The 14,976-nt window shown below is 31.0% G+C and overlaps 1 protein-coding gene across 1 annotated transcript in view; it reads right to left on the reverse strand.

The window, feature by feature from the left end:
- LOC134699346 (von Willebrand factor D and EGF domain-containing protein-like) overlaps positions 1-14,976 on the reverse strand; it is an 82,707-nt gene that overhangs the window by 3,041 nt on the left and 64,690 nt on the right. Inside the window, exons 5-17 of the mRNA XM_063560955.1 lie at positions 12,521-12,730; positions 11,642-11,803; positions 10,810-10,875; positions 10,214-10,488; positions 9,319-9,405; positions 8,008-8,391; positions 7,013-7,162; positions 6,417-6,635; positions 5,810-6,021; positions 4,810-5,206; positions 3,395-3,547; positions 2,535-2,721; positions 1,691-1,875 (exon numbers count right to left, since the gene is read on the reverse strand). Coding sequence (XP_063417025.1) covers positions 1,691-1,875; positions 2,535-2,721; positions 3,395-3,547; positions 4,810-5,206; positions 5,810-6,021; positions 6,417-6,635; positions 7,013-7,162; positions 8,008-8,391; positions 9,319-9,405; positions 10,214-10,488; positions 10,810-10,875; positions 11,642-11,803; positions 12,521-12,730 — 2,687 coding nt within the window. The remainder of the gene's footprint in view (positions 1-1,690; positions 1,876-2,534; positions 2,722-3,394; positions 3,548-4,809; positions 5,207-5,809; positions 6,022-6,416; positions 6,636-7,012; positions 7,163-8,007; positions 8,392-9,318; positions 9,406-10,213; positions 10,489-10,809; positions 10,876-11,641; positions 11,804-12,520; positions 12,731-14,976) is intronic.

Here is a 14,976-nt window from a genome sequence, read left to right on the forward strand (position 1 = left end):
TACCAAGTTTATTAATGTATTATACATTTTATGACATTGTGTAATTCCACCAAATCATGGAACGTCACACCAGGTTACATACGGAAATAGGGAATAGAATGTTGTGGAAACTTGATGATACATGGTTACTAACGCTGCTTTTTTTTTTTTTTTTTTTTTTTTTTTTTAATATTTAACATATTTTATTAATAATCACCTGTTACATCAACCCTCAGTTGCCCAGGGAACAACTAAGGTGGCCCCATTTTTACAGACTCATTTGTCGGGGAAAAAGCAAATGAGAAAAAAAAACTCCCACTATAATTTATTAACATCCACCTTTATAAATATTATCTATCCTTGTACAAATGTACCTGTACATGTAGTCCTTATCGATCTATATATCTATACCTCTCACCATATATAATAATTTGAATAAAGTATGTTTTTATCATTATTTATTTCTCACAAAGGCTACCTGTATTTATTAAGCAGTTTCAATTTTATCGTACATCACGTCTTTTGTTATGTTAATTTCAATTACATCAAATTTCTGGTCGAGTGATCATTTACCACGTGCGATTTGTTAAAGGGATACATGTGTAGTTCATTCATAGATAAAATGGATTAATGATTTTGATTCCCAATAAGGATTAATTTCAAAGATATGGTGAGTAAATATTTGTTTATAATATGATACATCATGTCTTGTTACAATTAGATGATATACATGAATACCGTATACACAACAGAAATAATTACATGTAGGGAGTTGAGAGCAGTGTACATATTATTGTTCAATCAGTATCAAAGAGGTCATTACACTGACCTGACCACGCAAAATATATATTTATATACAAAAAATGTGACACATAGTGGAAAAGGCTTCTATCTTCGTATTCGTTTTAAGATATTTGTGCAAAAACTGCATTTCATGTTTTATCATATTTAAAATCATCGCTTTACTTATCCCTTTCTTTTGATATTTTGCGATATTTCTAGTTTTCCAGATAACCCATTTCGTGATTATAAGCACCGTATCTAAAATTTTACTAACGCTGCTTGTACACTGGTTAAATAATGAGAGAAATTTGAATGGTTAAAGTCTAGTGATTTTTTTTTTCAAATGGAGTGAAATGTTATGTGATTTGATTTTATAGTACTGAACAGGATAAAATTTTACTCAAGCCAAGTATTTATTTATTTGAAACAAAGATACATTCTGCACTATTTTTTTAAAGGGCAAATTTAACAAAGACTAATAGGGTAAACTCAATGGTGGTTTTACACCTTAATAATTATTAGTTGTCGATGAAAAGCATGAACGGGACAATACCTCAATTGTATTTCTTCAGTTCTTTAATTACTGGAACGATATAAAGCTTTACAATTCAGAGCAAGATTTGTTGACGAGTTTTCAAAATTCAAGTTGACAATTTCTCATTCACATTGAACCGATAGGCTCATGACGTTGGAAAGGCACCTGTGATTGACTATTCTAACATTTAAGATACTAATTTTACATTCAAGTTATTGCTAGGCTGAGCGGGTTTGCATCGTCAAAACTCAAAAATTGATTGTAAACATATGAAGGACTGCGAGGTTCTCTAGCATTTTGTGAATAATAGAATAATACAGGGTCTCAAAAAATATACATACTTTAAGAATGAGAGAAAACGTTATAACACACAGATATTATTTGACGAAGTACCTTAAAATATCGGATCTTATACCAGACTTCCATTGACAAAAAATCACCATAGATATTAGTCTTTTTGCATGAACGTGTTGTGGTAGTACATAAACCTTCAGATGGCAGACTAATGTTAACAGGTGGTGTTGAAGTGTCTTTGGAACAGTCATCACCAATATATTGATTTGAACACTCACACTGACCTAAAGAAATTACGGACTTCATATCATTTATTTTAGGAATATGGCTGTTACAAAGCTCCCTGACTACGAAAATACTAAAATTAAATATACTACCTATCCTCACAATAACAAATGCAATCTACAACTGCTCATTAAATATTTAAAATTTTAGGCACACATCATGAAAATCATGAATTTATGACAAATGAAAAGAACTGCAAGACCTGGTTTAAATGCACGGATCAACTTCATGGATATAAGAAACAGTTCAACAAAGAAACGTTTTACCGCATCATCGTGAGAAAAGCGACTTTTCTTCCTTAATTTGATCAAAAATTCGTGTTGTCAATAATATTTTTTTTTGTATACATATTCATTGAATGGTTTTTCGTAACCAGGAAGTAATTTATTATTTTTTTACTATACAACCCCGCTTTTGAAAATTGCTACAAATTGATATTTGAAACCTTATACTTTATACAAAATATCTAAGTAATCTACTATTATCAACATATAACTTCAAAGGTGATCCGATTTTGATTGTGGTGTTATTTTTCCTTTGACTTATATTTTTAGTTATAGAATAAAATATGATCGGAATAATTTGTTAAACATTTTCATATTTACACAGACAACCTTTTATTACAGATTTTACCAATATTTTTTTAAAAGATATATACCTGAAACACAGACGCCGTTATTACTACAGTTGTTTATACATAATTTGCTTGTAATTTGCTCAAGAATTGTCTGTGATCCATCAGTGGTGTTCACAATGAAAAGTGATTCATTTCTGGAGATTTCCGTCATGATATTTGTTGCCATGGCATTGATAGTATCCGTTAAGAAGGACTTGTCCCCAGTTACCTATAATGTAATGATAATACTGGACATTATCGCTATTTTGTGCATTTTTCCTTTGATCTTTTTTTGTGATAATTTTCATATCATGCTTCTCGCTTGATATGGAAAAATTATCACTAGAAACTAAGGAGACCACGTGGCGTTGCTAACGAAATTGACATTGAAATTGACAACGTCGTCATAGGTAAAACAGCGATAAACAGATAATCATTGGTCATCTCAACTCGATTGCTTTTCTCACTTTCGCTGTTCCAGCTCAAGCGAGAAAAATCAATCTCGTTGAGATAATCAACGATAATCTATAATTATCGCGAATCATAGACTAAACATATAATAAAATCAATTTCCTATTAATTATATAAGGGTTTGTTCCAATTTCAGCTTAAACTATAGAATGTTTTAAGACATTCATTATCCAAAACATTCAATACTAATCTTACCCATATTACAAGTTAACCTTTTTAGATTTTAAATATTATTCATGATACTAATTGTGAAACATGTAAAAAATAAAACCAATTTTAACTTTTTTTTTTGGAAGGGACAGAATTTACACACAACAACGTTTGACATTAGTCAAATTGTCAATTGTACATAAAATTATAGTTATATTCCAAATAAATTAATGTTAAATTGAAATTCTGACTCAAGTGGGGTTCGTCTGCTGCTGACCTACTTCAATATCTGACACACATGACTGTATGAAATTTTCCACATCAACCTCAACAACATCGCTGTAAACATCAGATGGAATTGCTGTAGTCAAAGCCTCTTGGCATGTTTGGTACGCTGTTTCTGCTGTCCATCCGTTTCTAAAGGTTTGAGAGAACTACAAAAAAGAAGTTCAGCCATCAATTTCATTAACTTTTTCTGCTGCTTAAGAAGGTTGTTACTCCTTATATAAGAGTTCAACCTGCACGAAAACCATTTACAACATACAATATTCCTAAATCATTTATACACAATGGTTCTCCAATGCTAATATTTTTTTTGGAAAATTATATAAAAAAAAAGCAGAAACAAAGTATAACATTAGATATATCAAAGTCATGAAGCTTAAAACACTAGCATAAACAACCTTATACATCATTATCTGTTGTAAATAACCTCATTTTGAAGTGTTAAACAAATTTAAAGATATCAGGGGACAGCAACAACATGTATTTAACCGACAAGGAACTGTCAAGATCATATAAAAAATAAGAAGAAAGAAATTGAAGTAATGAACAGAACCATTAACAATTCGAACATCATGAACATTTTATACCGTACCAAAAACCTTGGGGTTCAACCACTTCATCTGACATTGTTGAAATTCAGAGAGAAAGGACGAAATAAAAACAGATGTCTCACATGTTTCAGTAAGAGTATAATGATCAACTTTTACATGTTGGTGTAAACTTAATGTTGAAAATTGAAAACAACACGTTTAATAATTGATTGCGTCCGAAGCGCTTTTCTGGATTTCTCTTCATCAGGAATGCTAACAGCCAAACATTTGAAATCCGAAGATGTATAAGTACTGAAACAGTTGAAGAGCTATACGTTAAAAATACCTAAAATATATAGCCAAATTCATATGAAGTCAACTTTGCCTGAGGGAATTGAAACCTTTGTTTCTTAATAATTTCTAATTCAAAAAACGTACAATTTGAGTAAAGATTGTTAAATTGTGTCAGTTCCGAAATACTGACATCTGAGCTGATGATACCCTCAAAGACTGAAAGTCCACCAGCAGACGTATCGACCAAGTGATGTAAAAATTGAAAACAACACATTGAATAATAAATTGCGTGAGAAGCGCTTTTCTGGATTTGCAATCATCAGGAACGCTCAATGCCAAACATTTGAAATCCAAAGACGTACAAGTAACGAAACCGTTGACGAGCTATACGCGTACGTCAACAATACCTTAAAATAAATAGCCAAATTCATCTAAAGCCAACTTTGCCTTACGGAGTTGAAACCTTAGTTTCTTAACAATTTCAAATTTAAAAATGGACAATTTTAGTTCACCAAAAGAGATTTCGACAGAGTGATGTATTAATGTATGCTAAAAAAAATTCAAAGGGTAGCACAAGTGTGCATTACCACATCTGTACTGTTGATGTCCTCATCAAAGATAAGAGGTTGAGACTCAGTTACATCATCACTGTCATCTGCATCAGTAGTGCTTCGCCGAACAACTCTAGAGTGATCTAAAGAACGCCTTTTACGTTTAGATATGGTACAGGAAGTAGAATAAGAGTTGATCTGATTTTCAGACTGTTGAGAACTTGAGCAAAATTCAGTGCTTTCCGTCAAGTTACATTGGAGGCTGTTGAAATCATCAAGTGAATCCGTACTACCAGCCTGATCCTCACATGTACAAAATGTTGTAGAGTTATTTATACTTGCTGGATTGTTCGGAATGTTCAGAATCAAGTCATCGTTGATAAAATCAGGTTCATCAACAAACAATTGTTCATTCGTCATTTCTGATGTTATTCTATAAGTAATAAACATTGATATTTATATGAAGTATTTATATACTTCTACATAAGCAGATTAACAGAAATAAAATATCTTAACATGTTCCAGTTACTCCATTGTCTCATAAAAAAAATCGGTTGAGATTAAATAGAAAAAGAAAGACCACTATATTTGTCTTCTTCTTCAGAATATAAGATCACCGATGCAAATAATGATACCAAGAGTATCCAAGTTACTGATACTATTTAAGACTAAAAAGGATTAAAAACCTTTAAACTAACACTTCTGAACTGGAGAATAAAGTAAAAACTTATTCATGAAATATATACTGAGAAAACACAATAGGCTGAATTTCATGAATTCATTACAAAAATAAACACAAACCTAAAATCTGAAATTGGAATAAATTCATTAAGTTCAAAAGGTGAACTTACGGAGGTTGCGTTTTATGCAAGTATATTCATAAAAATAATTGTGAATAACACCGGAATGACACCAGGATGAAATACAAACTCACAAGTCAAAATCGGAGTACAACGCCATGGATGAATATCAAGACACGAAAGATTGATTCGGATTGGTCTTTGAGATTTGTTTATATCTTTTCAAAATATATTACCCCCATGATTTAGCAAATTCCTGATCATCACTAACTGGTCCATTATAACGATGGGTATAATCATCTGAAGGATCTTTAGTGACACTCGGAACACCGCACAATCCTTTTGCTTCATTTATGTCATAAATTGAAGGTTTTACTGTGACAGTACCGATAAATCCCGACCACCTCGATACTGATATCTTGATTTCTGTTCCGATTGGTAAAGTTACCTAAATAACAAAAAACATAACATATATTCATTGTATGTGATAGAATGCAATGTGATACATAACAGGGGAATAATAAAGATGTAATATACATTTAATATCCTCAACATTTGCATGTGCCTCTCCATAGTCAAGACCTTCGGCAGTAGATAACATAATGGCGTTTAGAAGTTATTCTGTGCAACATTTGGTTTTCGTCATTTCGTAGTTTTACTCGCAGAAGTTTGTGCTGTAAGATGCTTATGCATTGTCCTTTGCCAAATTGGTATTTCAGGTTTTTTAGCCATGGCGTTTTCAGTTTACTTTCTATCTCTGAGTTTTATTGTCCCTCTGGTACTTTTTGTCCCTCTTTTTTTATATATTAAACATTTTTGTATACAGAAGTACTGATTATATACCTTGTACTCGTTTCGTCCTTGATTAAAGTCAATAAGTAGGTCGTTGTCATCGCAACTTATTAATTTGGTAACTGGTGTGGTTAATAGTTCTTTTTTGGTCCTCGAAATAGATTTACAAGTCCTGATTACAAACAAGGAACTGCGACTTCGTATTGCTATCGCACAGTGACAGGCAGATCCTTGCCAACCAAATCCACAGTTGGTCAACAACGCATGTACCTATAAAATAAAATAAAAAAATAGAGGATGAAGTTTTTGATGCAACATTATTTTTTTTTTATTGTGGATATCGGCACAACTAAGTTAAATGTCTATTTATCTATAGTATAAATGGTTAGAAAATTAGAACCTTTGATTCTCGAAGGCACGATAGGTTTCCGTAATGTTGATTTTTGATTGACACTTTCCAATTAACTAATCTTAACTTTGTAAATACTTTAAATTTATAAAACACAGCAATAACACACTGAAACACATGGTGCAATCAAAATATTGGTAGGTATTTTACATTGTATGCCTTTCTTAGAATTTCAGATTATTAAAGTATTATTTTATTAAATGTCTAAATCTTATAACTTGTAAGTCTTTATTCTCACCCAATAGGGTCCTCTGTCATTTCTGTACATAACAAATTCACCAATATCCATAAAGTGATAATACTTTCCATCAAAGGTCGAAATATGAGGATCATTCACTGATTGACAAAGCCTGCTTGTCATTGATGCATCTTTATCTAAAACTTTAACCTGAAGTATAAAAATGAGACTTGATGTTCTTATTGGTGTCCAGATTGTTCCGTCTTTGATATTCAATTGTTTTTGTCAAAGCATTGTCAGCTTTCCTTTGACTTATCAGTTTTGAATGTCATCCGTCTAAAGATCCATTTTCATATTATATGTCAACGCTTCATATCTTCGGTTAATAATTGATTGCTTGTTGTGTTCTATCTTAGGTTGATTGATCATCGTGGGTTACTTAATTTAACATCGCATAAATGCTTATGACACTAGTCTTTCAAACTTACGATCATGGTATAATTAGAATCAATTAAATATTCTAATTACGGTGGTACAACACACCGTGACTAAAATTAATTATGCTCGTTGAATTTTCATAAAATTTGACAAAACAATTACCTTGATACCCTTTGATACAGATATAAAAATTTCAAAAAAAATTGAAACACACTTTCTCGGAGAAAAAAATATTGGTATGTAGCAGTTTGAACAACACTTTTTTTATAATAGGACGCCTAATATTTCATACACAATACAACTTAATTAAATGTTAAGCTGATTTTATAGAGTAATTTCAATTTCCCTGTAGTGTACCACTTTAAACAGTCCTATGAAATCCACGAAAATAGATATTACGAATCATAAGAAATCCACAGTAGCTGTGTATCAATTTCTTTTGATTGTCATTAAAATATTGTAACATGTATTGCAGTGAATCAATATTCAAAAGATATTGTGTTTTATTATTCACGAATTGAGAAATAATCAACTTGTGTTTTAACAATTTTTAAAAGCCCTTAAAAGATAAAACCAATAAGTCATTTGTGCATTTATATTTGTTTCTTTAAACAAACCTTAATGTCCGGAATTTGTACATTTTGCCACATTTCACTAAATGCTGACACAGCAGAAGTGGAAAGCCTTATGTATGTTGATCTATCTCCACTGTTATACAGACCATCGCTAAAACCAAATACCTCCAATTTCTTCTCTTCTTGCCAGTCAGTGACTCCAAATTTGATGCCGCAAAATTGTGCTTTAAATATGATATCTTTTATGGCAATGTTATTTGAACACGATCCAACGTTTGAATTCTTTCCTGGTTGAAACACATAAAAACTTTGATCACAGTGAGCCATGAGGGTTTTATGCGAGGCAATGCAACCAACCGGAACGGTCGACCTGAACGAAATCGTAATGGATTCGCCTTCAATGACGGTATAGTCATATTTCTCTGGCTAAAAATTAAAAAAAAACACCATAGGACTTATACTTCACATTATATAAAGAATTTTAAAATGGAATGTTATATCAATCAACTGTAGTATACCCAACCATTTTACCATTTTATTTTCTAAGCTAATGTAAATGAATGTGTTATTTTATTCTGACGTCGATTTAGAATATAAAATTACTAGCTTTGAAAGACCTCACATTTTAATTGTCCAATCCGATAAGTAAAACCAAGCTGGGGTTATCATACAATTTAGTATGTTGACATCATGATATAATTTAAACATATCCGCTGACTATAATTATCAATTTTTCTGATAGTCAAATTATATAATAATATTCATGCATGTGTCATATGCAGATCAATAGGGCATATTGAAACAGACAAACAAAGGGTATGTAATGATATATTGTTTAATGATTACTCCTAAAGGTCATTGTACACATTTTATTTTAAAAGAAAAGAAAAGGTACTCAAGAAATGTGTTTTATCTTTTGGGTTTAACAGATAGCTCTGAAAATCTAATATCTGTCGTATTTTAGATATATCCACTCCATGTTTTAAATTTTGAGAACTTGTTATCTATATTAACACCAAATCGACTTACTTAAATATCTAAAATAGTTTCTGAATACTGTGGATTTATTTATTTTCGTGAATACCAGTTTTCGTGGATTGAAGGACACTTGCAAGTTCATGGATATTTAATTTCGTGGTTTTGAAAAAGTCTGCATGTTATTCTTTGGAACTTTTGTAATTAGTTGAACAGTTGAATTAGTGGTTCGCCTATCCCGACGAACACAAAAAAAAAGTTTTTAACGATTATTGATGAATTCACAGTACTTAAAGATTGACTATAAGAAAATGTTTTAAATTATTTGACCTTCACTTCATTTTTCAATTTAACAATATGTTGATACGGTTAACTTACAAATATTCCTGCCTTGAAATTTGCACTGTACTGTAATGGTCCAGGAACAGAATAAGCCAAATACCTCATTCTAATAGCACACTGAACCTACAATTTAAATTTAATTCAAATTTTTCGATACAACTATAAACGTGCCTGCTGGTATTGGTTGTCATATAGTTCTCTCATTCTGCTATAAAAAGAAATGTTTGGCTTTGTATTCTCTTAAACATTTACATTTGATTAGTTTTTACATGTTTTATTTGATTTCATTTTCAAACTGGTTTGATTCGAGAGCCTGTTACATTGTATATTGAATGATAATGCTCATAGACATTTCCATCACGAGCGTATCACTATCCTAGCAGTGAACACTTTAGTTTTGGTATCAATTGACGACCAAATATACATTTCCTAGCGATATATGAACCGAAGTTTAAACATGTCACAAGTGTACATAAAATTAAACATTATGTTGTTATTTGGAAATAGGTCAGTAATGTAGGTATTTGTATATTGGCTATTGTTTTCAGAATTTATTTTGCGACTTTTCTTCTATTATAACCTCATACATGATAAATGGTTTGCAAGATTATATTAAATGACATATTATCACGAACAAACATGTATCAAATGTGTCAAGATAAAACTGTATAAATATATGTGAACAATAACAGCTTGTATCGAATAACAACAACGCCTCGGACGCATATAATTTATAAGACATTGATCTTAAACTGTTTTGGTTCTCATACATCATTGGCTTTACTATTTTCAGCTTTAAGTGTTCCGGATAAAAGTTAACCTACAAAATTGCTGCTGAAGCATGAATTTTAGCATGGTGTTTTGAATTTTTAATTTCGCATTTTTCTGCATCATACATGTTCAAATATGACAATTGTTATGTATAACATACCTCCAAATTCATTTTATAGCTTTCTATCCAGTCTGTATGTTTTAGTAAAGTGGTGTTCATATCTTCCATTGGGATGTTAGTATACGACGTAATTTTAAATCCGTTGATGTACCAGTAGATGTCGTATATATAAGTTCCGTTTGCCTCTTCATCAAACTTGCATCTGAAAACTGGTAATAAACTTGGTGTAGGATCGTATCCTGGGATTGGTAAACTTGAACCATAAAACAGTTCTGCCTGTACAGCAACAGTCACAAGTGTCGTTGGGTAAGATGCTACAATATGAAGAAAGTAATTACTAGACAAGTGCCAATAATTTATGAAATGTTCCTATTGTCATCTATACATTTTGTATCTTTTAGATGTTAACTCTACGTGCATGTAAACTAGAATATCTAGTAATGCTATTATGTAGCTAACTGTCATTATTGTCACTTGTTGTTTTTGCAAAGCATATTGTGTTTTGTTTTTAAAAATTATATTCGATTTTTCTTCAATAACATAGGTATTCTGTTTTATTGCGGCAATGATAGGACAACTTATTCAGTTTGATGCACTTACATGTTTCTGTATGCAATCCAGACAATTTTACTTACAGCTACACCCAGGGTAAAACCCTGTTTCTGATGATGTACCAACTGGACAGATAACTGGACCACTTCCTATAAGTAAAAAATACATTTTATATCTATGTATTGTAAACACATATATTTTTATTTAATAGTATGTATGCGTACAATAGCATAACTTAATATGATTGATTTAACATACTCACAATTGTATATTATATTCCATTCTCCTGAATGTATTCCTGAACACGACTCTAACAATCCCAACAGGGATCATGTAATAACGTCATATGTGGCTATTGTATTTCATTTGTTTTTCAATCCAAAAAACACCTGTATTGTCTTATGGTACTCATGAAAACTACAAATAACAGAATTCTTCTAGGGAATATAATTTGTTCATTTGGATTGTATTCTAAAATTGAATGAAGTAAAATTATTTACGTTAAAATCAAAACATATGTTGTGGTTATTAGTGGTGGAATATTTCAAACTAATGCTTGCTAGGATAAGAATCAAATTTTGAATGTGGTGAGCTAAATAGTTCATGTGACGATATTTTGTAGATCTGTTTGAAGTCCAAATAAGATTCCAAAATGAAATGCATGATTTATAACAACCAGAACACGTTAATAAACACAGAATAAGATGCGTTCGATACTTTTCATTCACAAATGTAAATTTTTGTCGAGTGCTTTCCACATTCTGCCATACAAATATAAAGATGTCATTTTCTCTTACACTTGTCAAAATATCAACATAGCTGATTAAGATTGTAAGCTGGTACTTGGCCTACTGATATCATTAAAAACTTTGATGAAATTTGTGTTTTAAACAATGAAAATATAATATTTCATACCAAAGCAAAAAGATGAATTCGGTGGTGTTTCCTGAAGAAAATAAATATAATATCCTCCACAGTTCCTTATTTCTATGTCAATGGACTCTTCACAAATGTCATTCTCTGTTTGAACGCAGGCTTCTCTGCTTACGTTACCATCATCATATGTAGGTAAAGTTCCTAATATGCAAAAATACTTCAAAAAGTACATTGTTTGTTGGTCGTTGACAACATAACACACGTTTATATTTGAAAAATTACTTTTTATTATATATTGTTTTAATATGTTTCAATTCTGTATTTCACTTTTATTAAATTATTAAATTTGAAATGAGTCTATTTTGAATATGATACTTCAGTTGTAATAAACGGTACTAAATGTTACAATCTACTATGGTAAATTATTGTAATTAATCACGATGAGTCGAGCATTATAATTATAGATGTGCATCAAAGTCTCGAACGACATTTTGTGATTTTATCGGTTTGTTCGAAATATAAAGTCTGCATTGTATTAGCACTCTCCTTTTTTTTTTTACCTTATTCATTCAAAAAACCTGTACGTTCTTTTCTTTTCTTATCAATCAATTATTTAAGATTTAACATGCTTTTTCGCACTTAGTGTTGTATTTATAACAGCAGGTTACTAAATTTCTTAATTCGTATTTAAATGACTAAAAAGGCCTTTTCGAGCCGTGATTTCCCATTAGTTCGTTGTTCGTCAATTAAAAAAAACATTGTTTTATGTTCACTTGGCAAAGCTAAACAATGTAAAAGGCGGAATCATTTTAACATACAAAATGTATAACAGTACAATATATAAAACATTGGTAACGCAGAAGCTATGATATAAGACACTATAAGTGTTAATAGTCTTAAATTAGTATAAAAAAATACCATTAAGCCAAATGGGTTTGATCGTTCCGCAGTGCATTATGTCAGGAGGAGAAATTGGCATTTTATCGCTGTTTGCACTAGTAGGTCTGTACCAACCGGGGTCTAGATTTTCGTCACTGATAGCTTGTTCATTTGCCAGATCAATGAGATAGTCTTTTGATCTTTTGCCGTCATCATTTATCGCTGAATATTTCTTACAGACTTTACTGCCTTTAAAGAATCATGTATATGCTTTTGTATTTTCTCTAAAACTAATATATGCTTAGTTATCAGCTGTAACGGTATGGCATATTTTGTGCTTTTAACAAAATATACAATTAAATTACCGAACATTTGTTAGTGCATATACTAAATATCGATTTTCTTGAGAGAGAAAAAAAGGTTTTTGTCGTGTGACATGTACCATTGTAAATTAAACTGTCACAAACAATTGTGTGTTTATAGTTAATCTATAATTTTAAGTAATTTATCTACTATATAATTACTATGTGGAACTTTCAATTTTACATGTTCGAACCAATACTCATACCAAAGTTATCAAGAAAAATGTATAACTCGACAAATATTGATGACTTAATATGGATGTAACTGTATTCTAACGCATTTTTGATCTAGAGTTTTGTCATATAAAATCAAATTATGTTTCATATATACATATACATTGTAACCTGTGTAATCCGACACAGGTTGGGGGGGGGGGGGGGGGCAGAAAAATGTCAGATTGAGTGGGGTGTCTGAATACTAAGGTTTTATCATCAATGATAGGCATAATTTGGGACCATGAACATCTGTCCGTAAGATGTTTGGTATTTTGTATATTCCTTTTTAAGTTGAACAAATTGAAATTACACATACTGAATCCTATATGCTGTATGATAAAACGACTATCAACATTTATAATTAATAAACCATTTTCCTCTAAACCCTTCAACCCTCAAATAATGATAATAATAATAATAATAATAATAATAATAATTAAAAACCAATTGTTCAGAGAACCATTGATGGTCTTTCCACCAGTAAGGATCTTTTTTATATGAAAATATTAAAATTCGGTTTTAAAGGTAAATTTTAGCGTCAAATGACAGCTTATTGAACGCTGATTCCAAAAATGTATGGTTTCTATACAAAAAGATATAAATAAGGAGATCATTTTTTACTTCCGGTTTAAAAGATGTTACTTTCGGTATGTTTTGATAGTTTACTTGACACTGATTCCAAAAATAGATGGTTCTATATACCTTTACATTAAATTAGTACAAAAAATGGCTAATTCCGGTTTACAAAAGGTCACTTCCGGTTGGATTTTTCAAGGTCCCATTGATTGCAACCTTTTGCCAAAAGTCCCATGGCTTAATCATGTATATATAAGAGGAAAAAGCAAAGGTCAAAATCTAGAACGTTAAAATTACCTATGACCTTGAGCTCAATTTCAAGGTCATCAACCAAGGACCTCAAATCAAAAGATTCTAGGCCTCTACTTTATACTGTTAATGAGATATATTACCATACAACTAATATTAGATATAAAAGGGGGCAAAACTCGCATTAAATGTTACGTACCCTTTTAAGTAAAATTTACATGTTACGACATGTCACAACTAACAATTGTCTGAAAATATTTTGTCGATATCTTGTATGATTTCTGAAAATAAGAGATAACAAGCCAAAATCAAAAAAATTTAACATGACCTTGACCTATGACCTTGACCTATGACCTTGACCTCATTTTCATACTTTTTGACCAAGGACCTCAAATCAAAAGACCCTAGGCCTCTATCACTTATGGTTTTCCAGTTACAAATTTATTTCATTTATTTCAGTATAAAAGGGGAAATAACTCTCATATGGAGTCTTCGTAAAGCTTCGGTCAAAATAAAAACTAACATCCTGAGGATATAACGAGCAATTTGGAAAAATAAATTTGTCGCTTTCTTTTACGGTTGCGGAGGAGATATGATAACAAAAAAAAAGTGTTTGGGGAGATAACTCTTACAAAGAAAAGTGTTCAGTTAAACAGGGTGAGTTTCAAAAGCGTATAGACTGTATGATATCATATACAAAAAAACTCAGCAACATCTTTTGAAACTTTTTTACACCGCAAGAAAAAAATTAGGCGGAAGAAAAAAAATAATAATCAGAACAAATTCAATAGGTCTTTCCACAAGAAAGGTGGAAAGACCTAATAATAATAATAATAATAATTATAATAATAATAATAATAATAATAATAATAATAATAATAATAAAAAACCAATTGTTCAAAAAACAATTGAAGGTCTTTCAACCAATAAGGATGTATTATGAAAATATTAAGATTCAGTTGAAAATGTCAGTACCTATGGCTTTATGATGTATAAATATGAATTTCGACCACAGGTCAAAATCTAGAACGTCCATATACAGTGTAACCTGTGTAATCCGACACAGGTTGAGGGGGGGGGGGGGGGGGGGGG

The sequence above is a fragment of the Mytilus trossulus genome, unplaced genomic scaffold (assembly GCF_036588685.1).
Source record: "Mytilus trossulus isolate FHL-02 unplaced genomic scaffold, PNRI_Mtr1.1.1.hap1 h1tg000050l__unscaffolded, whole genome shotgun sequence".
Classification (NCBI taxonomy): Eukaryota; Metazoa; Mollusca; class Bivalvia; order Mytilida; family Mytilidae; genus Mytilus; species Mytilus trossulus.